At 47.5% G+C, this 24962-nt stretch overlaps 1 protein-coding gene across 4 annotated transcripts in view; it reads left to right on the top strand.

Moving 5' to 3' along the window:
• Positions 1–24962, top strand: part of LOC135908861 (glutathione synthetase-like) — a 74492-nt gene that overhangs the window by 13266 nt on the left and 36264 nt on the right. For all 4 annotated transcript variants that reach the window (XM_070532483.1, XM_065440693.2, XM_070532484.1 and 1 more), the window contains exons 6-8: positions 3277–3350; positions 12601–12759; positions 17905–17971. In XM_070532483.1, coding sequence (XP_070388584.1) covers positions 3277–3350; positions 12601–12759; positions 17905–17971 — 300 coding nt within the window. The remainder of the gene's footprint in view (positions 1–3276; positions 3351–12600; positions 12760–17904; positions 17972–24962) is intronic.

Genomic DNA, 24962 nt, shown 5'->3' with positions numbered 1-24962 from the left:
AATGACAACTTCACTAAGTATTAGTTCAACGTTACGTTTGGACTGTTTATTTCTCACGGCAATAAAAAGCCTGTGGGTGCCAAACATTTTTAATATTTATTTGAAGGATGTGTTCGAAGTGAGGATCCACAGTGCCTTGCATTTTGCACCTCAGTGTATTAGTTTATGCCTAATAATTCGCGAGTCGAGTGCAAGCCACGCATGCCTTCAGGCACGCGTGGCTTGCACATGTCGTGGTTACGCATGCAATCCTGCTTGCATGCGCGTGGTTACGCTTAAGCCGATACAGGCACTGCATCGACGCGTAACCGTCAAGGCGTGCCGAAAATGGAGGAGGAAGGGAGCAGTTCGCCATACTTTCTCTTCGGAGACTTTAGGCACTTTGCAATGCGTGCTCCCCTTCGTCACAACCGTCAGCAGCAGAGCAACCAAACGGTGCACTAGAAATTTATCGAGCGGGTTAAGCACCAGTGCGAGAGCGAAGGTGAAGTTTGTCGTCAGTCGGGGCACTCTCGAAGCGAGCGCGCAGCATGAGATTGCAGCGCCGCATTGTGGCCCTGCAGCCGCTCCCTCACCTGGAGCCGTGGTCTCTCCATTTCTGCTCACGACTGTACATGGTTAACTGCAACTGTGAAACTTGTGCTCCTGAAGCATTCCGCCTAAACTCCGTCACACTATGCCCGAGTGAAAAAAGAGACATCGTGTGTTAACAGCTATTCCTTTGTTGTGAAGCTTCGAAGAACTTCTTGTTGGGCCGCTTGGTACATCTTACAGAAGTAGCATGGTTCTAGCGCTTTTTAAAGCAAAGGTTTCCTTGCCTCTCCTCCCGACTCTCCGGTCTTGCTGTGGTCTTGCTGCGCATGCCGCTGGGTTTCTTGCAACACCACCGGATGACGCTCGCCTCTGTGCATCCTGGCCGGCGTGGGCCGGGATGCGTAGTTTGTGCATGTGGCAAGTGCTGCGCTTGCTTTCCTCTGCGACAGAAACGCAGGTGCTGGGCTGTGGAGGCCTTGGCTGGGCTGTGATGGCGTAAACATTAGAATCTTCTGTAGCCTGAAGAGAGCACTTGGAGCTGGCGTCTCAGCAGTGTGCTGGCCAAGTATGCAGAAGTACCACGTAAATGTGCCAGCAAAATGGCTCCAAAGCATGCACTCAGTGTCAAGGACACTCAGGCTCAAAAGATGCGTCACATGGAACAGGAGCATCTTTGCTGCACAGTAAAATGTGGTGCTGACTGCGAATTTATGTATACAGTGTATACTTACAATTTTATAGTAATTGAATTACGTACAGCCCTCTAACTCAATTAAAGTTTAACACTTCGGCCACGGTGCGATGTGCCGTGAGAGGCAATGATAATGCTCAGCTCTCAGAGATTATGAACAACGCTTCAACACACACCGCCTCAAGCAAACATGTGTCCCTGTGTGTTCTGTGGACTACACAGACAACAGCAGTGGTACATGCAAAGTAACGTTTAACATCTATTCGCCACTCTCATATTGGACTAAACACTGAAGAAATTACACATTCGCCACCAACATCACTGCTAATTATCGTCACTTGAAGCAAAAAACTATACAAAGCTTCAATTACATAATTCCCACGGTGTGTGAGATCTGCAGACTTTTTTCTGTAATCTTTGTGGCTTTTCTTTTTTTTGTCCTTTTTTGGCACTGGAGCATGACTGGTGATGTGAGCATTGTTCTGTTCACACAAAAGTGGCGCATCGTTTTCCTTTTGACTGGGCTCTTAACGGAGTGTACTTTCACACCAACATACCTGAGCACACTAGTATGGTAGTTTTCTAGCTTGTTGGCTCTTGGGGACTTTCTGACCTGCGCACAAGCCATTCAGGAGTCCCAACAAGCGTATTTCTCTATTATTGCTTCATGTTTGAAGGCACATACGAAAAAATATACACAGAGCCACAGCAGTGCAATGGCAAAAGATAAGAGGTGTTCTACCTGGCAGACCCTGAAACATTCTTTATCTTATCATAGAATGGCCTCAGTATTGAAGGCCGTCATCTCCCGTATCTCATGCTCCACAAATTTTTCAACTCCTTCAAGTATAAGCGCAGTTATTGTGACAGTACGCGGTGTGGCCTCTCTCTTCATCTCTGCTAGCATGCTGGAACCTAATCAGCGTGGAAGCCATGGGGGCAAATGTCTGACCAAAAGTTTAGTGTGTTGGCAGTGAAAACGCTCGTTGCGGCACATTGTGGCAACCAGAGTTGGCTACTCTACCAAGCACGCTGTTGCTATCCTGAAGGCCATGTACAGCATAGGCAGCTGCATGTAACTGTTGCACATGAAACGGCAGGGCAAAATGAAAGGCTTTAGAGCGCAGCTCTTAGGCACCTGTTCCTGGGTCGAGCATCAGCGTCCCTTGGCGTAACTGTACGAAGGCGCTCGTGCCACTGCTCGCGCTTTTGTCGTCGTCTTCTGCCACAGCTGGCTCGTTGGCGTCCCTCGGCAGGACCATGCGAACGAGCTCCTGCCACTGCTCATGCATTCGTCGGCGTCTTCTTTCACAGCTGGCTCTGAGGCCACTCATAATGCCAGTATTCCCATACTGCCCCTCCCTCTGCAAAGCCGCTGACAGCACTGGTCGGTCTCAAATTCTTTGCCTGAATATATCGCAAGATGAAAACACATGTCAAGCTGCATTCAAATTTCTCATTAGGGAGTATTTTAATCGTTGGACGCTTATTTCTATCTTTGGAGATCACCGACACACATTTCATTTATTTAACTAAAAATTTGCAGTTATCTATTACTGAGAATGTTTTTGCAATCACAATATGAGCCAATAGTTGTCTGTGGGTCCAGCTGCTTGCAATGACTCTGCATGGTGGAAGCGAGATCAAGTGATTTTTTTTGCTGTTTTCAACACGAGATTGAATTCCCAGCTGCATGCAGTGCAATAATATTTGACTTACATATTTACAGGAGCCTCTTCAACAGATCGGCAACATTTTTTTACTAGGTTCAAAACCTGTTTCAGGGCCCCTTTCACTGTTGTATTGATAACCAGAGAGAATGCAGCTTCACTTAGTAGGCGATCAGAAATGCTTCACAACATGCCTCACATGCTCTCTCGATAGACAGTGCTCAACAAAGGCTTGTGTCAAGAATGGTCCCCGCAAACCTTTATGTGCTCTCTCAGCAACAGTTTTGGTACTGTTATTGCAATGGTTGCAGATTTGAGTGAGTAAGGGAGTAAATATCCTTCCCAAATTATGAAGCATTCCTTTTCATTGCATCCTTGCAGATGCCTGAGTGCAAGACTGACAAACTCCTCTGCAAAGGCCTGCTGGCAGCCTGGAATGCTTACAAGAACCCAAAGTGAGTGCCGTGTGTTAGTTTTGCCTTCATGTTAGAGATGGGTTGCCCAGGAGTGAGCTATATCTTTTGAGCTGCTCTTTTTAAAGAATGAGTGAGCCGTGGTTTAGAAAAAGTGAACGGCGGTTCTTTTGGAGAGAGGGAGCCGTGGTTCTCTCATTCAGTGAGCCGTGCCGCACCGTTCCCTCAGAACTGGGCCTTCTGCTAGGTTAGGCTGGCTCAATAGAAGGGCTGCTGTTCTTGGTATCGAGGCACTCTATGTTGGATACGACTTCAGTGCCACCTATTGGTAAGGTGAGAAAGCAGCTCTGCTGCCCTCCCGCTCTTCCTCGCAAGTGTCACAGCCCTCTCACCGTCAGCTGTCTCCGTGGGTGCCCACTGTTGCACTGGCTGTTGACACCTGCTTTCTTTGTCCAGAATTTTCGTGGTTTAGTTTTCTGGCCATTACAGAAAAATAAGTGGTGGCCAGCATGGGCAGCCTCGTGCCTCCAGCTCGCTCCGTGCAGTATGCACGGCAGTATTTTGGTTTTGTGTGCGACCTATAGTGTGGCACCCGATGCAACCTGAGAGAGAAGAAAAGACGCCTTAATTGACAAAAGACGACGCATCGTTGCCTGCTGCTGTACGAATGATTTCTCATGACACTTATCCTTCATGCATCTTGCACTAGTGGAACAACACTCCAAAGACGGACCCTGGAAGAGTCTTCCGTGTGTCTAATGACAACAGGCAAAGACACAGTTGACATTCTAGTTTTTATTTGAGCTAGTTAGTGTAGTTACAAAAATGTCATCCATGTCATCCACTTTCGTGCATTTTTTAGGTGTGTATCATTAGTATTTCAATATACAACAAGGCTAATGGTCTGTTGTGTTGTAATAGAACTTCATATATTTTTTAATCATGTGCCAGGATGCGTGTGCGCTCAAGAAAAGAAGACTCGCCACATACAGCTTCAAAAAAAGAACGGTGTGTGTGGCAGGGAGGGGAGGAGGGCCGAGGGAGCAGTCGAGCTGACGTAAAAGTAAAAGAAAAAGAAAGCTAGACAGGGCGGAGGCACCATGCGGCTGTCATTCCTGTTTTCTTGACGACGAAAGCCGCCATTTTGCTGACATAAGCACGCTAAAGTGTCACCTTCCTGCTAGTGCCATAACTTAAGGGGTCCTTGGCACTAGTGTCGACAGAGCCATTGGAAGTAATGCCGAGATTCACCCCTCATGGGCTCACAGTTTGTCTTTGCCTCGAGCTTGCTACTCACTCAGTTCCAACTGGCTTATTCATTCGGTGTTCATTTTCGGCTTGCCAGGTACAGCTCAGTCACCACTTGTAATGCACAATGTCTTTTAAGGTAAATTTACCATCTGTTTATATGAATGCAGTTGCAGTTTATATCTTGCACTGTGTTGTAACTATACCAGCAGATTTGTTTTTGTTGTTTGTTTTTATAACAAACAAAAAACAATTGTTTTTATTGCGATAGCAATTATATGGACACTCCAGGCAAACTTCCACTGGCATCGGTGGGGTCGCAGTGATGTTCCGTGTAAAGTCCAAGAGTGATAACATCGCAGCCATGCACCATATCTGTAGGTGCGAGTGAGAGCTCTAGTGTGAACGAAAGCTCGCAAGGGTGAGCCAAGGAGGCTTTCAAGAAGATTGATGGAGTGATGATGTCCAAAGAGTAAAGCTAGACCTCCACCACCTTTCTATATAGGCATGAAAAAAATGTTATCGAATAGTGGCAAATGTACAAAGCACTTTCCACTGTGTTCAGGTTTAAGACGGTTAAGGGGTCTGCACAAATATTGTTAGTCTTTTTTTCTGTCACTGGTTTGAGCGTTGTGCAATGCTGAGCATCGCATGTGTAATCTGAGACCGTTCCCCACCTACAGACCCCACCTGTGGCAAGTTGCCTTTTCATCCACTTTTATTGCCATTAATTTATCGTTTGTTTAATTCAGTTAGTAAGTGCAAGTAATTTCCCCTACGTTTTCTTTGGCGTCTTTGTTTGTTGGCTTCTCATGATATGATTAATAAATATCGGGCCCCTCGGTTAACCCCCTTTCTTCCAGTCCCAGAGCATGTGAGCTAAAGTGGCTATATCCGTGTGGCAGACCTTACATATATTTGTTGGTTATGTACTGGGGTAGAGCCTATGGTATTGTGCCAGCTTAGGGTACGTGAGTGTCTGCAGTTGTCTGAGGGCCGCCACCTGGGCCCTGTCCAGCTTTTTGCTGGGCGGAGGGAAGGTTCAGTGGGCCAGGTGGAGGGCCTTGGTAATTTCGTTGTAGCTCTCCAAGCAGTCCCATGGACAATGATCGCCGGCGCAGTTCGTGAGCGCGTGCACTTTGGCGTGTGCTGTTTTGTTTCAGTTGTGATGTGTCTCCGATACTTCTCCCATGTGCGCCGGGAACTTCTGGATTCTGGTTTGACCTCCCGCTGGACTTGTTGATTACACAGGACTCGGGCCGCTTTCCGTGAGAGCCGTCCTTTGGCGAAGTTTCTGACCGCTTGTCTCGAGTCGCAGAGAACTGTCATGCACTTTGGATCCATGAGGGCGAGGGCCACTTCGTCCGCATCTTTTGCGCGCTCGCACGCTACACTTGCCCATATGTGTGTTTTGCCTCTCGAATCGACGACCGCAGCCAACAAGGCCAGAAAGTCGCTGTTTCAGACACGATTGGACAAACGCTAAGAGTCAACCCGATTCCACACTACGTCCACCCGGAACACAACCGCGGCAAAGAGTGGCCAGGGCCAGAGCTCTCCTCCACACCCACGGATACGAAACAAGGACGCGATTCGTTGACGCAGCAGAATACACAGCACTGTTCAAATGAACCAGTTCATTTCAGTGAGCTGGGCCGTTTCGAGCAGCTCATTGAAATGAGACGTTTTCCCGTTTCTACTCTGGATGTCATGGTCAGACTGCACAGCTGTGTTGCCATTGGGGGGGCTCCGCTGTTTTCTCTGGATTGATTGACACAATTCTCAAGCTTTCTTCCTGCCCATAACAGATGGCCACTTGGAGCTTGAGAGGAACTTTAGGGTGCGCTTGAAGCAGCTAAATCTTAATTAAAGGGGTCAGTCATTCATTTGTGCCATAATATTTTGTGAGACCACAAGTGTCCAGTGTCATTGTCCAAAACTACTGGTAGGCACTTGTGAGACTTTAGTGGGCCACCAATATCTTTATCGCATGCTGTGTTCATTGGATAGGAAACGAGCCCGCTAGGTTTTTCTGGTAACATTGATACACAGGGGACTTAGTAAACCATGTGCACAGGACTTCTGGTGATAAATTGCACAGCTAGTAAAAAAAGAAAAGTTGCAGAAATTTTGAGGATTGTCTACTAATGCATAAGCATTGCTTGGCCCAGCTGTGACTTCATTTTTGCTTAGTTTTGCACTTACTTGCTTTTCCTAGCTTATGTGCATCTACCCACGGCCTTTCCAGTGGCAAAGAATGCTTTGGCTTTACTAGACACTTATCATATTTTCTCACTGCATCCTGCCCCCTCAATGCAATCGTACCAATTGAGCCGGAACGCTGGGCACAAGTGCAGCTCGACAGAGCAGAGCGGTCGAAAGGGAATGCCGGCTGCCGCATTACCGTGTGAGGCATTGCCTGAGGGGCGAGTTCATCGCCTTGATGCCATGTCACCCTCACTGTTGCTCTCGCGAGCCTGTGTAATGCGCATGTTCCTTGTCCATGCAAGCTCTCGCCTGCGTCCTGACTGTGCCGCGGGAAGGCCCAATGAAAGTGCACCAAGCATCTTAACGTGCTTGCTTGCCCGTGAGGTCTTATAACCCAAAGGACACTCAGGAATGTTCATTTGGATATTGGGCCACCCCGAAATCTCAAGTTGGGCCACCCTCAAACTTCAAGTTGCCCCCCCCCCCCCCCCGCAACTTTAAACTTGGCCCACCCCTAAATTTCACTTGGCCCATCCCCTAATTTAAGTTAGCCGACCCCAGATTTCTAGTTGGCCCACACCCAAATTTGAGGCTCACCCAACTACAAATTTCAAGTTGACCAACCACAAATTTCATTTTGCCCACCCGTGCTATAAGCTTCCGCATGCATCTTCCAAGGATCCCTATGTATCTCTATGGGTATTCTCTTTCTATATTATTTTTTGCTTGAAATTGTTCCTTATTGCTTAAAAGCTACCAATTATCTACATTTACACTATCATAACAATTAAATGGCTTAACTTTGCAAATTGCGCATTTTTGTGCAGATACAAGGCATTACACTTTTCGTGTCACAGGGCTGGGGAGCTCGCCAAAGAATGCTTTATGCATTACAGCCTACTGAGCTCATGGAATGCAGGAATGCAAGACAAATCCATACCTGTTAACTCTCCCAATTTTCTACAAGATTTATGAATTTGGGCTGTGTTTATGATTTTACGAATGTTGCGTCGAGATTTAGGAAAAATAAATTCTCTTGGCAAAAAGGTTTCACTTGTCGGTCCCCAAACCTTTCTTTAGAAGTATTCTGATGGTGAAAGAGTGGGTGCTTGTTTTTAATAAAGTTTATATAGGCAAGTTCCTGAAGCAGGCGAAATTGGCAATGCCAAAATCTCTGAAAAGGTCACCGTGATGCAGAAACACTTTGTTGCTTCTCAGTATTTGCTCTGTGGAGTTTGTGGCTACTTGTGTGCTGTGCCTAAAGGTAAATTGTCATTAACAAAACATTTGTGTACCCATGAAAAAAGGCGCATGCTCAGGGCAAAGCTAAAAAAAAAAAAAGAATGCCTGTTATCCCTTACGGCTCAGTGCTGTGGCTGCAAGATTCTGCTAATTCTGATGTTTACAGGTCAGCAGGTACTTGAAGTTACGCTGTTGAGTATGAGTAGGGTCCTTCGTATTTGGGTTTTAGATTGTATATACTTTCAAAAATGATTAACACAGGCAACGGTCTTTTTTTGGACATCTATATATTATGTAGACTAGTGAAATAAGTTGCAGGAACACATACTGACAAAGAGAGCTGTTTGCAAGTCGTGTGACAAACTTATTTATGCAAATCTTCGTGGGCAGACAATAATACAGTTGATCCCTGATATGTCAAACTCGAAGGGGATCGCGAAATAGTTTAATGTGTTGATATTCTGAAATAGAAAATATGCCTATCTTAAGCGTATCTGAGATCTCTGCGCATCTCGTACAGTTTCCAGAGATTGTGAAAAGCGAGAAGTTACAGATTTTCTTTTCCAAAGGCTGTGTAGAATGCACGAAAGGTGAGTTATTTTTGGCTCACGAACATTGGCAAGTCACAGCAACATTATCCCTTAAAGCCCAGAAGTGAGATCATGGCGTGCCTTTCACGCGTCGAAGTGCTTGTTGTGCGTTTTTATTCAATTGATAAGGTAGAAATGGACACGCAGCAAAAGCAAACTAGCCTGTTGAATACATTCAATGCCTCCATCAGCACAACTGTGCTGAAAATTGCACGTGTACGTGCCCGGCCGTACGTGTCCATACAGTATCAACAATATGGCGGATCGTCAAAAGTGATATGCAACGAAACAGGTTAGAAGTTTTGTCAGAACTGACTTCCTGTTGAAATCAATCATACTAACTTCTCAAGTGTCCTAAAAGGTTTGTGCGTCTCATGCCTACCGCTCAGTGCTCTGACACTTCGTGGCTGGTAGGTCCCTTTGTTCTTAGCCCTTCCCCTTCGTCTCCTGCGTCGGTGAATGCCGATACTACACACGGCATACACTGTTATTTTCAAAAGTGGTTTTCAGCTTGCAGAACATCCGAGTCCATTCCCACTATTACAAGTGTCGTTTGGTGGTTTTGTTAGATTCAAACTGTAATGTAAAGCTTCGTCCCAAGTGGCCGCTGGGGTCCGATTCGTTTTGGCCACTCGTGGAACCTTAAAATGACATTTGCAGCACACCCTTATCTGCAAGAACACAAACCTGGTGGCCCAGCATCTCCAGTTCAGCATTCCAGGCCCACTGCCACTGAGTGAAAGGATCGAGTGTCATCCACGCTTTTTTGTGGAACGCGTATCGGATTGGGAGGCCTTTCGTGTTCTTCAAACAGAGTGGTGAACTGCTCTGGCCGACAATGAATGGCCGCTGTTTGCACAAGCCGTACATATGCGCAGTGAGCATGACTGAGAGTACCCTGCCAACTTTTTCTTCTTGGCATTTGCTGCCCTTCAGATTCAGCCTCTTGTTTGAGAGCATCTGCCGAAACAGTGCTATTTCAAAATTTTTGCCATTAAGTACTTCCGACAACACAAGAAGTAATCACTTCTCTGTTAGAAAAAATGCTTTTGCAGGGTGCGGGGCAGTGCAGGATTTGATATATGGAATGTGGCAGAGTACTTTCGCATGGGATTTACACGGGGATCTTACAACTCTTCAATATAGACGATAGTTCAATATATCTGAGCTTGATGCATCCGAGATTGACTGTGCCATTTTTTAGACAGACAACATAAACAAATAAAGACATGCTTGGTGATCCCTTACTTAATTCGTTCTCCACACTTTTTTGAACAAAGAAATAGAAGAAGCAAAGCCAACTGCACACACGGGCATGCTTTGTTAGTGGTGTGTAATTATGAATGCTTGTTGACGTACATTGTCATTTTTTGGTCATTTCTGTGTCCATCCTAGGACTGTCAGATTTTCAACATACCTTAGTCACGAAAACGTCCTCTCAACATCACAACTACCATTCACAATGCAAAGCAGTATTAGTGCTGCATTCACTAGATGGTAGGACGCGGTGGCGTCCTGTCAGCAGGCCAGAACATGGGCACTGTTTTCAGGGCTTCATTCTAACATGAAGAATGCTCTTCGAGGGGAATTTCAGGTAGCAATCGGGTTTAATCCAGCTTTGATAAAACTTATTAGGGGTGTAAAAATGAGAAATTATCAGATTTTACTCGACAATGAAGGACCACAAGTACGAAGTATCAAGGCATTTAGGGATAACCTGCTTATTTCAAGCAAGGCTTTCAGCTAATTCTAGCTTTATGCAATCTTGCTGGCTTTCCAGGTCAAAGCACTATAGTTAAACTTTGCTATAACAAAGTGCACAAGGTCCTTCAGTATGTGGGTTGCGTTTATGGCGTTCGATACCTGCTAGTCTACATTGCGGCTATGTTATAAAGGCGGAACGGCAACATGGTAGACAATATGGACAACATGCAAATCCTCCATATATTACTTCACAATAATTTTAAATAAACAGTGACCTTCAAAGAGCCTACACTGCTGCAACCAAACTTGATCGAGCCGAAGTCCTCAAGCCCCACCCGAGGATCACAAGAACAACAACACCTCTTGTTACTACTAAATCATTTTGTTGTGTTGAAATTTCGTTCTATTGAAATTCGACCTTTTATGCAAATAAGTACAGTCGCAGATCAACTTACATGGAAAGGGCCCGCAGGATTTTCCGAATTATCGGACAGTTGAAAAAAGCAAATTTGAATAAGAAAACAGTTCATTTTTATAAATTTGGGAGTCTGAGACAAATTATATGGTTTTATGCCCTGTACGTTGACGATATCTTCTCAATGGTACGAATTAAGCGAAACCAGCCATGCTGTTGCATGCACTCCACCCCCTCAGGTGATAACACCGTCTGCGCAATGATACTGTCAAGAAAAGCGCCGGCAGTGGGGAGCAAATGCTTCGTCTGCCTCTCGCTCTGACGGGTCAGCGAAACTCGAAATTACGCAACCTCCAATACTAACCGAGCGGTAATACAGCTTGCAGGGTGCCACGTCATCTCGGCACCCCCACTCTTTGCACACGTGGTAGATTACCTCTAAAGCAGGGTGCACGGCTGCGTGTGTGCTCAGCCGTGCTTACAGCCATGTGCAGCCACGGCCCAGAAGCGCCAACTTACCACCTACTCCGCCCACCCCCTCCCGTGCCCTCGCGCATGCTTGATCGCGTAACCGCGACCTCGCTCCCCCCTCTTTCCCTTAGCTCATGCAGGAAGGCGGCACTCCGGAAGCCACCATATTTCTTGTCTCACCCTCGCACACTTTTCCTCGCACTTAAAGCGCACAGTGCGCGGCGCGTAATAGGATCTTATCGCACTTGGACTTTACACGGAACATGATGCGGCTCCAGGTCGGCAGTCGCTCTTGTCACCCGGTGTGCGATTTGAGAGTTGCATTTGCAAGCAGCCACTTGTAATTCAATTGTTTAACCATCTGGGTCTGTGGAGGTTTCCATTTATTGTCTTTGCATTCCTTTGCGGTGGCAGTGAAATTTAATTACAATAAATTTGCATACAACACACTTCATTATATTTAGGTTCTAAATGGTGTACTATAGACAAGAGGTTATGAAATGTCAAATACTTCGTTATATGGAGAATTTCGTTAGATTGAAGTTCGTTATATCGAGGTTTAACTGTACAACCAAAAACAACTGATCAGAGGTCATCCATAAGGCATGAATAAGGCTAAACACACCCATTTTCGATATTCATGTTGCTGCACCCCTCAGCAGGTGCTGCTGGTACAAAATGGGCTAGTGACCCAGTGTCATGCTCACTGCTCTCATCTCTTTGTTGCTAGTGTGTGGTGAGATGAGTTGAGATGGCATGCAAGAAGTGATGAGAGCACAAAATTTGCAGGCATAGGTTGCTGTTGGCCGACAAAAGATAGGAATAACTGGAGATGACTGCGAGTTGCCTTCGTTCTGCCAGGGACCTAATTATGATGATATACATATACTCGATGTTCTTTCGTGCCTTTTGTTTAATTCATTGTAGGCAGTGCTGCACTTCTAGCCAGCTTGATAGGGCAAGAAAGCTGACTAGGGAAGGCTGTAATTCAGCATATTTATTTGTCCTCTCATGTTATGGTAACAGAACACACTTCCAATAGTGCCTAAAGCACCGAGTATCCAGAATTTTGTGGACAAATGTGTGAGCATTGCACCCCTGTTGCTATCTGTTCAGGAACTGGCCTTTTTTAATGATCATGTATGTGTGCCTGATATCCTGTCAGGCATGTTTGCCATGTGCAGTTCCAGCCACATCAAATTGTGTTCATTCTCACTTTAAGCAGTTGGAAATGATTGTTGTGTATTGTACTTCATGTCAGTTCTTGTCGTTTTAGTGTTGTATCAGTTTCCCAATCGACTGGTGGTCTTTCGCTGCTGTGTTTTAATTCAACACTATAACAAGTTTGGAGTCAGTTGACGTCAGTTGAATTTAGTTGTGCGGCAAAATGATCTGGCTGCACCACTGCTTTCAGGGCAGCAATCTTGTTTGTGGTGGAAGAGGAGACGTACAACGTGTGTGACCAGCGCAACCTGGAATACGGCCTCTCCACGGGGAATATACCTGTCAAGGTGATGCGCCGGAAGTTCTCCGAACTGCACGACTGCGTCATCAAGGAGGGAAACCTCATCGTGTGAGTGTAACGCCAGGTAGCAGGATGATGGTGCTGTTTTCCTGTCATTTGTTTACTTTCAGGGGATCCAAAGTTTTGTGCCGTTGGGAAACCCCACTGGTAGAATTATGCTTTTTGTTCGACCAGATTGTGGCGGATGCATGGCGAGAATGTAGTGCTGTAACATGGGACGCAGCAGAGGAGGCACAAAGAGACACAGGTTCTTGTGCCTCTACGCCTCTTCTATTGTGCCCTGTGTTCTGCCGCTGCATGTTCAGAAAACCGCCACCAGGTTTCACAAAAAAGTAGCCCTTGTTTGCTGCCTGTGTGAAGTTGGTATTGACTAACCTCCGGCCTTTGCTTTTTTTTCTGTTTTGCTGCTCTTGAATCAGTTATTCTTTACTTGTACTGAATTTTGCACCACGTATTGTGCGCAAGCTTTGTTGCAAGGCCCCTGTGATGCAGACACACTAATACAAATGCTTGGCCATACCTACCAACCTCACACTGCTCAAAATACTACACGAGATGCCAAAAGATACTATAATTGCTTAAAGAAATACTAAAATACTGTTTTATTGCTCAGAAAGTTTTGGTTAGGTAAAATGCGCAACCCATCACAATAGTGGCACAACAAACTCATTACACCTTGCAGGACTAGGCTAGCTCTGCAGCAAAAGGCATTCAGCTCAAATAGTATCAAGATCCACTGATTAGCTATGAAACCCTCCAAGCTTCTGACTTGAGACCACTAGCTTTGCCATGTCCTTGTGGTTTTTCATACCTAGAAGCAGTAGGGTGTCCCAGTGACCAGCATGCAAAATGTTGACATTGCAGCAGCACAAAATACAGAATGCATACCTTTCACCTTTGTTCCACTTCTTGATAAATGGAAAGTCAGCCGAATAGCTGGGGATAAATACTTTAAAAGTACTTCTTCGCCGACATTGCTTAAGCTGTTTGCACGGGATCGTGCCACAGCTCTGGCAGCAATGCACGAGCTACAGCAGCAATAAGGTTAGCAAAGGCAATCGCCTATGTTCTTGGAAATGATTGTTGGCTTTTGATTTGGATACAAGCCAACACATTCAATGTTGCCAACTTGGCACTGCAAATTGGCAAGGTGCAACAGTTATAGCGGCTCCATTAACCAACGCTCATTTTGTTTGAGTTTCAAACACAGAACATGGAAAATTTTAAAAATATAGGGTTGCAATACAATACTCTTAACAATGTGTGGAAAATCGGACACTTTATGATAAAATCACAAAACTTGGTAGGTACGCATGAAAATTCATTCTGCCAAGACCATTAACTTGGGTGAAGTTTGACATTTCACAGCGTCCCATAAACAGGCACATATTGTACATTTGCTAATGCATGCACAGGTGATATGTATGTGGTGACATGCATTGCTATCTTTGCACACCTGACAACATGAAGCTCTCTTTTAAACAGCAAGTTGGTTGTAGTTGTACCCCAGCTTTCAGCAGTAATTTGACAGTGTCCAACAAACGATGGCTCTGTGTCAAGGTCTATGTTGTATTTGGTGTGAATAAGCCAACGCATCAGAATCTGATGACTCATACCCATCCTAGTTCCTATTGCACAGTGGTCATCATCATCATTAATGAAATTATGTCCACTGCGGTACAAAGACATAGACCAAGTATCTCCAGGTATTTCTGTTCTCAAGCTTACCCCTCATACGCCCACAAATCTCCTTGTCTTAAAACATAAACCTCATGCAAGCGATCTTGCATGCAACAGTGACAAGCAACGCGATGGAGATGGCTGTCACATTCACTTGTTGCCTACAAGTTGTACCCCATGCGGGCGACGACGTTGAGCGATGTGTTGCCGGTATGAGGGCAGCAAATACGCGTAAAAACTGGCATTGTGATGCACGCTTTATTAATTTAAGTTGATGTGTTTTACTGTATAGAGCAGCATACAAAATTTCTGAAGCAAGGCTAGCAGTAGGTTCTTATCCTTGCGCATATCGAAATTTAGTTGAGCAAGTACTTGATTGATGTACATCCAGCTTCAGTTTCATGCTATTGGTTAGTCGCTCATAGCACTTCCAGGCAATGAGCGACGAATTCTATATTTCCAGAACCGAGCAACTGAGCAACAGGAACGAGCAATCTGTTTGTGCGACGACCTGTTTCATTGCTCAAAACCATCGCTCTTTGCCGTCACGCACAAAATCGCTCTCGTAGGGTTTGGGCTAAAATCTCCTTCCAATTCTTTGTCACCCATGAATGTACTTCCTTTTCCTTAGCATTCATTTAATAATTATAAAGTCAATCCCAGATATATCAATCCCTAGGGGGATTGCAAAATAGTTCAGTGTATTGATAATTTGAAATACAGTTGATCCCGGAAATACAGTAGAACCTTGTTGATACATACCTGTTATGTATGCTTTCCCGGAGCCAATGTTCACTATCGAGAACACAAAAAGTTACCCAGTAGAGTTATGCTCATACTTTTCGGCACCAACATTCAGTACGTCGCTAAACTGTGATCGTACCATACGTTTTCCAGCTGCTAGATCCCATGCAAACAAGAAAATACGCGAGGCGCGCGCGATCAAGAATAATATATTGCTGCCTGCCATGGCAGCCTCACTGTAGTACTTGACCTCCCTTCTCAAATGAAAATGCCAGCGCACACTCAGTTTCTCATTTCGGTACTAGCGAATCTTCTCTGGAGTCATCGCATGTGGCATTCACAGCTATCACCAATCGCCAATCCGCTATCGCTATCGCCAATCCTATTGGGATATATAAGCACCTTCACCTATCTGTTTTACAGCGCGTGGTGCCATCGGAAGCATAAGGCACACTTTTAATAGGCGACAACGGACATGCACCGCCGTTCCCTGCTGCAGACTGTGATCGTATACGTTTTCTGGGCCACTAGATTCCATGTGAACAAGAAATGCATGAGGCGCGAGCGATCGAGAACAGTTTATAACTGCCCACCTCACCCATGTGAAAATGACAGGGCGCACGGTTTCTTACTAAGGTACGATCAAATCTCCTCCGGAGTCATTGCACGCTGCATTTACAGCTATTGCCACCAAACCTATTGCGATAAGCATCTTCACCTGTCTTTTTACAGCATGTGGTGCGTACTGCCATTGATTGCATACTGCACGCTTTTAGCAGGTGATAATCCAAATGCGCTGCCGTTCCCTGCTGCAGGGGTCACGATGTGGGCATCATGTTTCACTTAGGCAGCATGCCCCATTGCCCACCAGCTCGATTTCTCTTTGCCTTCCGGTTGTCCTCTTAAAACACCATGCAACAGGAAAACAACAAAACGTGTCTCAGGGCCGCGGGAGCACCACCAGCTTGACGCACATCGGCGTCTGGTGCCGCAATGATCCACGTGGCGCTTCACATTACGTAGATGTTAACAATAGCTGAGTCTGTCAAGTTTTTTGGGTTACTTCAGATGGTACGTTTTCCTGGTCAGTACATTTTCCTCTAGGTATTTCTTTTTCCAAAATGTATGAATGAGGTTTTACTGTAGAGAACTCTAAGAGGATCATAATATAGTTCAATATATTAAGAATTTGATATGTGAAATACACCGATCTGGAGCTTATTGGAAAACTAGTATGTCACGGTCAGTTTCTTGAGATCATGAAAAGCTGAAATTTGCCATTTTGTTTCTCCAGGGCTACATGGAACACACGAAAGCTTACTCATTTTCTTTGGCATGAGAATGTCTCAAGTTAATTGCACTGCAAAATGGCCTTTGGTTACTGAGCGCAATGCTAATCCTAACCTGTGTCGACCGGCCACGAGACCACAGTGTGTCTTGCATGTGTCGAAGTCCTTATAGCACATTTATATTCAAGCTAATTAAGGTAGAAATTGGCACGGCACTGCAGTAACCACCCTGTATGGATATTCACTGTGCCATCGTCAGCACACATGTACTGCGAATTGTGTGTGAACGTGCCTGGCTGCATGTTGGTTACAATACAATTGTCATAAGTCGGCTGTTGAATCAACCAAGCAGAAGCTGTTTGACTGAAAAGTTACTTTCTGTTTGTTGAACATATGAGTCGATGTGAGAATGGGCTCGGGAAAACGAACACATTCAGCACGTATTGTGGGCCTGCAAATTGCACACCTGTGAGTTGCACATACATGACACTGTCACAACGGTCTTTCCAGAAAGTACAGATGTGGCGTGCAGTGGTTTTGTTAAATCCAAACTGCAATGTGAAAATCCATTCAAGGGTAGGAGGAGGGGTCATTAAAAAGTATTTCGCAGAAACTCCTGGTCTACCAGAGAAGAAACTTCAGCACAGCCAACATCCTTAGTTCAGCATCCCATTCCCAGAGGCATTTACTAAAAATGTTGAATATCATCGGAACCCCTATCGAACTTCAAGGCCTTTCACATCTTCAATCAGTGTAGTGATCTGCCCTTGGTGATAACGAACGGCCAGTGTGCATGAGCCAGTCATATGGACCATTTTATCCAGTGCATCGTCATATTGCATACGCAGTGGCGCCATCTACGAGCTGTTTGATTTTGTTTCCATGTTGGCTTGGGCAAATGCTTCATGTTGTATGGCAGGTGTACACTTGCCAGCAGTTGCTGACAGTTTTCGGTTTGGCAAGGTCTACTTACTAGGTGTGGCATCTTTTAAATTGGAAAGGATTCTGTGATTTGACTTGACGTGGTCGAAGTTTCTGCTGCTGTTGAGGTGGATTGAGCACCCAGTGCAATACATGACCACGTGTTTCAACCTGCAGTCATCCTCAGAGATATGTTGCATATTTATAAACAGTTGCTTCACAAATGTACCCTGTATTGTAACATTCGCCCTAGGCTGTGGTCTAGTAGCAGTGAGGAGTTGAAGGAATATATGAGACAATTGTAACAGTGTGGATGCCGTTATGATGTTTACGTCGACAAGTGTTCAAGCTGTTATTTGTGGTTGAATTGCCTAGTTTGTTAATAAGACATTGTTTCTGACTCTGGATACTATACTAAAATCCCACAACTCACTCATTCAGAATAATATTGCTTTGGCTAGCTATAAGAGCATGCTGTGCTTCACAGAGTACTTGTAGCATATCATTGTTGCATTGGTATGGAACACAAGCACTGTCTGAAATATTGTTTTCTCTGCAGTGATGGTGTGGAAATTGCTGTGGTCTATTACCGGACAGCCTATGCTCCGCACCAAATGGATGCGAAGGTAAGCTGTGTCCTAAATACTTATTGCTGACATGCGTACAATGTTGCCGCTAGGTGTCACGAGCCAGCGCAGAGAAAGAAGTTGTGACTGGAACGTGCGCTGAAGAAGAAGAAGTGGAGGCTGAGGACGCCGGCTTGCGTTTTTGCACGCCATCTTGTACAACTGTCTGTCTCGCCAACGCTGGTACATCTTCCATTGTCATTTCGTGACAAAACTGGTGGAGCTACGGCCTCCACCAGTTTCGTAGGCCGTAGCACGTTGTACAGCTTTCGTCTCAGCATAGTGTGTTAGATAGTCCATGGCGACTATAATCCACTTGTTTCCGCTGGCTGACAAGAGAAAGGGTCCCAGAAGATCCATGCCGATTTGATCAAATGGCGCGCTAGGAGTTGCGATAGGTTGGAGTAACCCCCCGGGGCTTCAAAGACTGCGTTTTTTTGCGTTGACACTCACGGCAACTTTGCACGTAACGCTTCACCGTGGTAGAAAGTCTGGGCCAGTAGTATGTCTGGCGTACTCTTGCAAGAGTGCGTGCAAATCCCAAGTGTCCAGACGTGGGTTCATCATGGCAAGCTAGGAGAATGTCATCACGGAGGGCGGCAGGTATGACCAATAGATACTCTTTGTCGCTGGAACTCGAGTTTTCCTTGTAGAGGACACCCTTTCGGAAGCAGAAGGTCGAGAGATTGCGAAAAAAGTGTCGTGGAATCATAACATTCTTGCCTTCTAGATGATCGATGAAAGGACGTATTTCGGCGCCCTCGCGCTGCCGTATGATCAGGTCAGATGTGGTGAGGGCCCCAAGGAATATGCCTTCGTCCATGTCCTTATTGCAAGTTTTGATGGGAGTGCGCGACAACGTGTCTGCATCTTCATGTTTGGGGCCCAATTTGTAGACGATGATAACATCGAACTCCCGCAGACGGAGACTCCATCGAGCAAGTCGCCTGGACGGGTCTCGTAAGTTGGCTAGCCAGCACAGGGAATGGTGGTCTGTTACCACCTTGAAAGGGTGACCGTAGCGATAAGGCCGAAATTTCATGACAGCCCGCACAACTGTTAGACACTCTTTCTTGGAGGTGGAGTAGTTTATTTCGGCGCGTAAAAAGGTGCCACTGGCATAAGCGATCACTCGTTCAACGCCTTCCTGGTGTTGAACGAGTACAGCGCCAAGACCGATGTTGCTTTCGTCAGTATGCACCTCAGTGTCAGCGTCCTCGTCAAAGTGGGCGAGAACAGGTGATTCCTGCAGGCGTTGCCGTAACTCGGTGAAAGCTGCATCCTGAATGCCGTTAGGTGTCACAAGCCAGGGCTGAGAAAGAAGTAGTGACTGGAACGCGCTTGGCAAGAGGCGGGCACTGAGGAAGAAGTGGAGGCTCAGGATGCTGGCTTGAGTTTTTGCCCGCCATCTGGTACAACTGTCTGTCTCGCCAATGCGTGGTACATCTTCCATTGTCTTTTCATGACAAAACTGGTGGATGATGATGAAGCAACATTCACTGGGCCCGAAATAAATCGGTGGTGCACGCAGGCACCAGACAGGGTGGTTCCCTAGTTACGGGACCCATATGTTTCCAGCAGCTCCTGGCCCCTGTCCGTCAGTGCGAGCTGAATCGGTAGGGCGGGGCTGGATAACAAGGTCTCCCATCACTCAAGGGGTTGGGGATTGGGGGTGTTGGTGGGAAGGGGAGGAGGGGGGGTCTTGAGTTCTGTGCACTCTGCCAAGACGTGCGGCAGGGTGCCCTTTTCTCTTCTGCAAAAAGGACAGAGCATATCGTATTCCACAGGGTACATGCGGTTCATCAGTGCGGGATGCGCAAGCGATCCCGCCTGCGCTCGACGCAGGATCGTCTGTTGTTGCCTGGTGAGTTTGGGGTGCGGCTCTGGCAGTCTGCACCTTTCTTCTCAGCACAACCGGGTAATGTCCCGAAAGCTGGTAACCGGGTGCGGTAGCTCTTCCGGCTCGTGCTCGGCCCGGATTGACATTTCTCGGGCATGGTAGTCGGCGATGGTGTTGCCTGCTACCTGTGAGTGAGCCGGGACCCACATGAGCTCTATGGCTCTTCCCGGAGGCTTGTGCTTGGCTAGAATGGCTCGGGTCGCGGAGGAGATTACCCCCCTGCGGAAGCTTCTGTAGGCTGTCTTTGACTCGGTGACTACAGTGTCCACGCTCGGCTGTGCGAGTGCGAGGGCTACGGCTGCTTCTTCGGCAACTGCGGGGTCTGTTGTCTTCAGGGACGCGCTGACGATCAGCCTCTCTTTTGAAGTAACCACCACAGCTGCACGGTCACTGTGTTTTCGGAGCGAGGCGTCCGCGTAGACGACCCTGGGGTTCTCTTCCAGCTTACAGGCTAGGGCTTTGGCTCGCACGGTGCGCCTCTCGTCGTCCTTGCCCGGCGTCATGTTCCGGGGAAGGGGTTTTGTCTGAATTATCATTTTCCAGTCTTCCGGAAGGGCCGTCTTGATGGGTACTGGCTCTATCTGCCATCCTATCTTGCGTAGGACAGCTCGTCCGTGTTCCGTGTGACTGAGCCGGATTCTCTGATTAGAGAGGTGGGCTTCGATGAGCTCTTCCACCGTGTTGTGGGCGCCCATGTCTAGCAGTTTTTGCGTGGACGAGTATATGGGCATGCCCAGTGCTTGTTTCGTTGCCTTACGAAGCATCGTGTTTAGGGTGTCCCTATTCGCCTTAGTCAGCTGGAGATACGGTGTGGAGTAGGTAATCCGCAACACGACGAAAGCGCGTACCAGGCACATGACATCGTCCTCTTTAAGGCCTCGGTTTCTGTTTGATACCCTCCGAATCATACCAAATATCTGTTCGGTTGTAGTCTTGATCTTTGTGATGGCGGCCTGTGCCTTTCCGTCGCTCTGAAGTAGTAGGCCGAGAATCCTAATCTGCTGTGTTGGCTTGATGGTCGTTCCGGCGATCGTGATAATCACGTTCGGCGGCAGCTCCTTCTTGGTTTTTCCCGGTTGGATAATGAGCAGCTCTGATTTCTGGGGAGCACAGCTCAGTCCGCACGACTTTGCGTACTCATGCACGGTCGTTGCCGCCCGCTGCAAGACTTCCTCCATCCAGGCATCGGATCCGGCTCGGGCCGTCCACACCGTAATATCGTCGGCCTAGAACGCGTGGTCCACGCCTTCGATTTGCTTGAGTAGATCGGGCAGGGGCAGCAGGGCCAGGTTGAAGAGCAGGGGCGACAAGACCGATCCCTGAGGGGTGCCCCTATCGCCGAGCTCGACAGGGTCCGACTTCTCCTTCCCTATCCGGATGGTCGCCGTTCGGTTTGACAGAAAATCTTTTATGTAGCCGAATGTCTTTCTGCCACACCGGGTTTTGTTTAGATTCTGCAACACGCTCGCGTGGGACACGTTGTCAAACGCTCCCTTCAGGTCGAGGGCGAGTATCCCGCGTGGTGCGTGCCTCGTTGCCGGCTTGACGACCAGTTCGTGGAGTTGGATCATCACGTCTTGGGTACTGAGATGTTGCCTGAAGCCATACATCGTTTCTGGCATCTGATCCGTTTCTTCGAGGTGCTTCTGCAGCCGGCGAAGGACCATGCGCTCCATCACCTTCCCCACGCAGGATGTGAGGGAGATGGGCCGCATGTTGTCTATCGTGAGGGCTTTGCCGGGCTTTGGAATGAAGCGGACCTCGGCGTCCTTCCATTCCTTCGGCAACTGCGAGCTCTCCCAGGCTTCGTTAATGTGCTCTAGGAGGCCGCGGGCCGCTGTACCGCTCATGTTACCGAGTAATTTGTAAGTTATGGAGTCCCTGCCGGGTACACTTCTCTGGTGTAGATGCGAGGTATGGTTCATCCAATGCCACAAACCCCTCCTGGTAGCAGGAGTAGCACTCCTATACTAGTGAACACACCTGTTCACTGGGCGAGCTGGAGAATCCGAGGATTGCCTCCGGAGCTTGATCATCTCTCCACAACAACATTGACGCCCTTGCGGACCGATATGGAAGGAACGTCCCTACCGACCATTAAGCAAGGTACGGCCACAATGGCAACTCAGTACCTACTGCAGAATCTCCGAGCGCCGAAAGTGTTCCACGGGGATATCTTCGAGGATGTAGAAGACTGGTTAGCCCAGTTTGAACGCGTTGCCAAGATAAACGAATAGAGCGACACGGCAAAGTTGAGAAACATCTACTTCAGCTTGGAGGACAGTGCCCGCACTTGGTACGAGAACCGAGAAGGGCTCATTAAATCGTGGCTCGAGTTCTGTCGTGCCTTGCTGGAGACATACACCAATGCTGATCGCCACGAACGAGCCGAACGGGCGCTCCAATCTCGCATTCATCTGCTGAATGAGAGCGTGACGTCGTATGTCGAGGATATACCATGTGAAAGGAAAAGAAGCTGCGCCATCTAATGCGGGGAGTTAAAGGGCCCCTGGAACGGTTCGTACAAATTTTGTAGACGCGTAGGGTACAGCTTAAGTAGAAATTCGCACCACAATTTAAGTGAAGCGTTACGTATTAATGGAGCTACAAGCGATTAGAAGTTACCCTCCTCCCCAGCCATGCTTTTCCTCCTCAACTCGTTCGCCGAGCAAGCGGGGCTAAGCTCCGCCTTCACTGGTCCTACGTCACGATGCGACGTCACATCATCCACTTCCGGTTTTGGAGCCCGTCCCCGCCCGCGCGACACCTTTCCGCTAGCCGCTTGGCTGTCAACCCCAAGCGAGAGCTATCAAAGCAGCGTGCGTTGCGAGCATTCTGTCGTAGCGCCGAACGTGTCTGGTATCCCGTTAACCACAGGCAAGCTGGTCATTTCGGCAAATGACTGGAGGCATAAGCTCAAGCTGATGAAGGATCTTTGGCGTAGACGTACATGAGCGGCCTGATTGGTCTGCACGGTCCAGACACTTGTTGGCGCAGCGCTTAACCAGCCAAACAAAGCGCTAATATTGCTCTAACCAAGTGTAAAACATTTTAAACATTTATAAAAACAACGTGTTGATGATTACGCTCCTTCGAAAAATACACAGCAGCAGCAAAGAATACGCTTCGTTGTTGCTACTGTGTATGGTTGAGCTCTATGCCACCAGGTGGCTGCACTGTGCAGACCACTCACATTTGCCCTTCTGCTCATCTTGGCTCATCCCGTTACGGCACAGTCAAGCGGCCAGACCCTGTCCCCTTGCGCTTGCGTTTGCCCTAATACGGGACTCGCGAAACGCTATTGCGTTAGTAATCTTCCGGTGTAAAGTGACGGCCACAAACGTGCGAATCCTGGCGCGGATCGGATATAGCGGCAGTCCGATGCGCCGCAGCCAGTTCGCTCGTATGCTGCCTTGCAGAGGGACACGATGTTGCAGCTTGACATATTTCCAGTCGCTACGTTTGCAGTCCACAAGGCAATAAAGTCGAATCATAGTGCTCGCGAAAAGACTGAGACCAACTCTGACCGCGGAGCTCTCGTCAAAATGGAGTACGTTGTAACACAAGCAGACAACACTTGCTGTGTGCCGGAAGTGCTTAAGTGCACTGAAAAATTGTTCTTGTGCATTCTCTTTATGCTACTTTCTTTTTATAAAAACAAATTAACTAACATTCCAACTATTACGAAGAATATTTGTTTACCATAAAGTTGGAAAAATTATCGATCACGCGCCCTGGTCAGCCAATCGGATAGCTCGCCCCACTGACGTCATATGGGTAATTTCGGTCATATGGGTAGGGGCGGCTTAAAATTCCGCCGAGCAGTGCACTGTGATCGGCAGCGATGTGCATTTTTAAAACGTTATAATTAATTACACGCTTTACGCAGAGCACTTAGATGTGTCAATTAATGATCAGAAGGACCTACTCTAACGACTCAGTACGTTTGTAGAAAATCATCAAAAGCGTTTCAGGGTCCCTTTAAGGAATAGCTATTTGCTAGCCTTGTTCGAAGCCCACCGAAGACCATAGCTGAATTCTTAACCGAAGCCACCATGATGGAAAAGATGCTACACCAGCGCTCAATTTTCTAAGAAAGGCAATTGAACACTACTTCACCTTCAGACCAGTGCTCAGCTCCGTATGACAGGCACGCAAACGCTGCTTCACTGACAGATGTGATTGCCTTTGGAAACATGGACGTTCTCCGAGACCTTATCCGCTCTGTGGTGCGTGATGAGCAACGACTCAGCTGCCCGCCTCAGCCCATGCTGGGTTCCATTTCTGCCCTCGTGAGGAATGAAGCGCAGCAAGTGAACCAAGGTCCCGTTCCAAGCAGCAATGCGCCACCTGTGACAGCACAGTTTCAGCGGCCGTCGTCTGCGTAAGTTTTCGGGCGAGTCCCTGTCCCCGCTCCGACCCATTTCGTCCCCGCCACGTCTTACACCGCGTCATACGTCCCACCACTCCCATTAGTGCAACCGATTCAACGTATGGAACATCAGCGCCCGCTCAAAAGGAAATCCGACGTCTGACGTACCCTGGACAGAAGGCCTCTGTGCTATCACTGTGGGGAAGCCAGTCACGTATACCGCGAGTGCCTATACCGCCGCCTCGGACTGCAAGGTTTTGCTGCGGATTCACCAAGGCCCAGATATGGCGAAAGGCCTAGGGCAATTGAAGAATACCTGAACCAGCAGAGTATGCCACTGTTCCCATGGCGGCAGTCGCCCTCGCCATCCCCCAGGCGATCTTCCCCAGCTCCTAGAAGCCCTTCAATGGCAGCACAGGGATGATCGCCAAGCCCTCGTCGGGAAAACTAAGAACAGCGACCTGCGGGGGCGAGGCCGCTGATAATCGCCCTTCCGAAGATTTCCCATCGATGCGAGCACGGTCTGTTCAGCACGATTTAACGACGACAGCAGCCGAACTCAGCGACAGACTCTCGCTAGACATACCTGTTGTGCTCGACAGCCACCACGTTAGTGCGCTATTGGACACGGGTGCCGATTACTCGACCTTGTGCGGAAAACTAACGATGGAACTTAGAAAAGTTATCATGCCTTGGTCTGAAATGCAAATTCGTACTGC

The sequence above is a fragment of the Dermacentor albipictus genome, chromosome 1 (assembly GCF_038994185.2).
Source record: "Dermacentor albipictus isolate Rhodes 1998 colony chromosome 1, USDA_Dalb.pri_finalv2, whole genome shotgun sequence".
Lineage (NCBI taxonomy): Eukaryota > Metazoa > Arthropoda > Arachnida > Ixodida > Ixodidae > Dermacentor > Dermacentor albipictus.
This window is presented reverse-complemented; position numbering and strand designations above follow the sequence as displayed.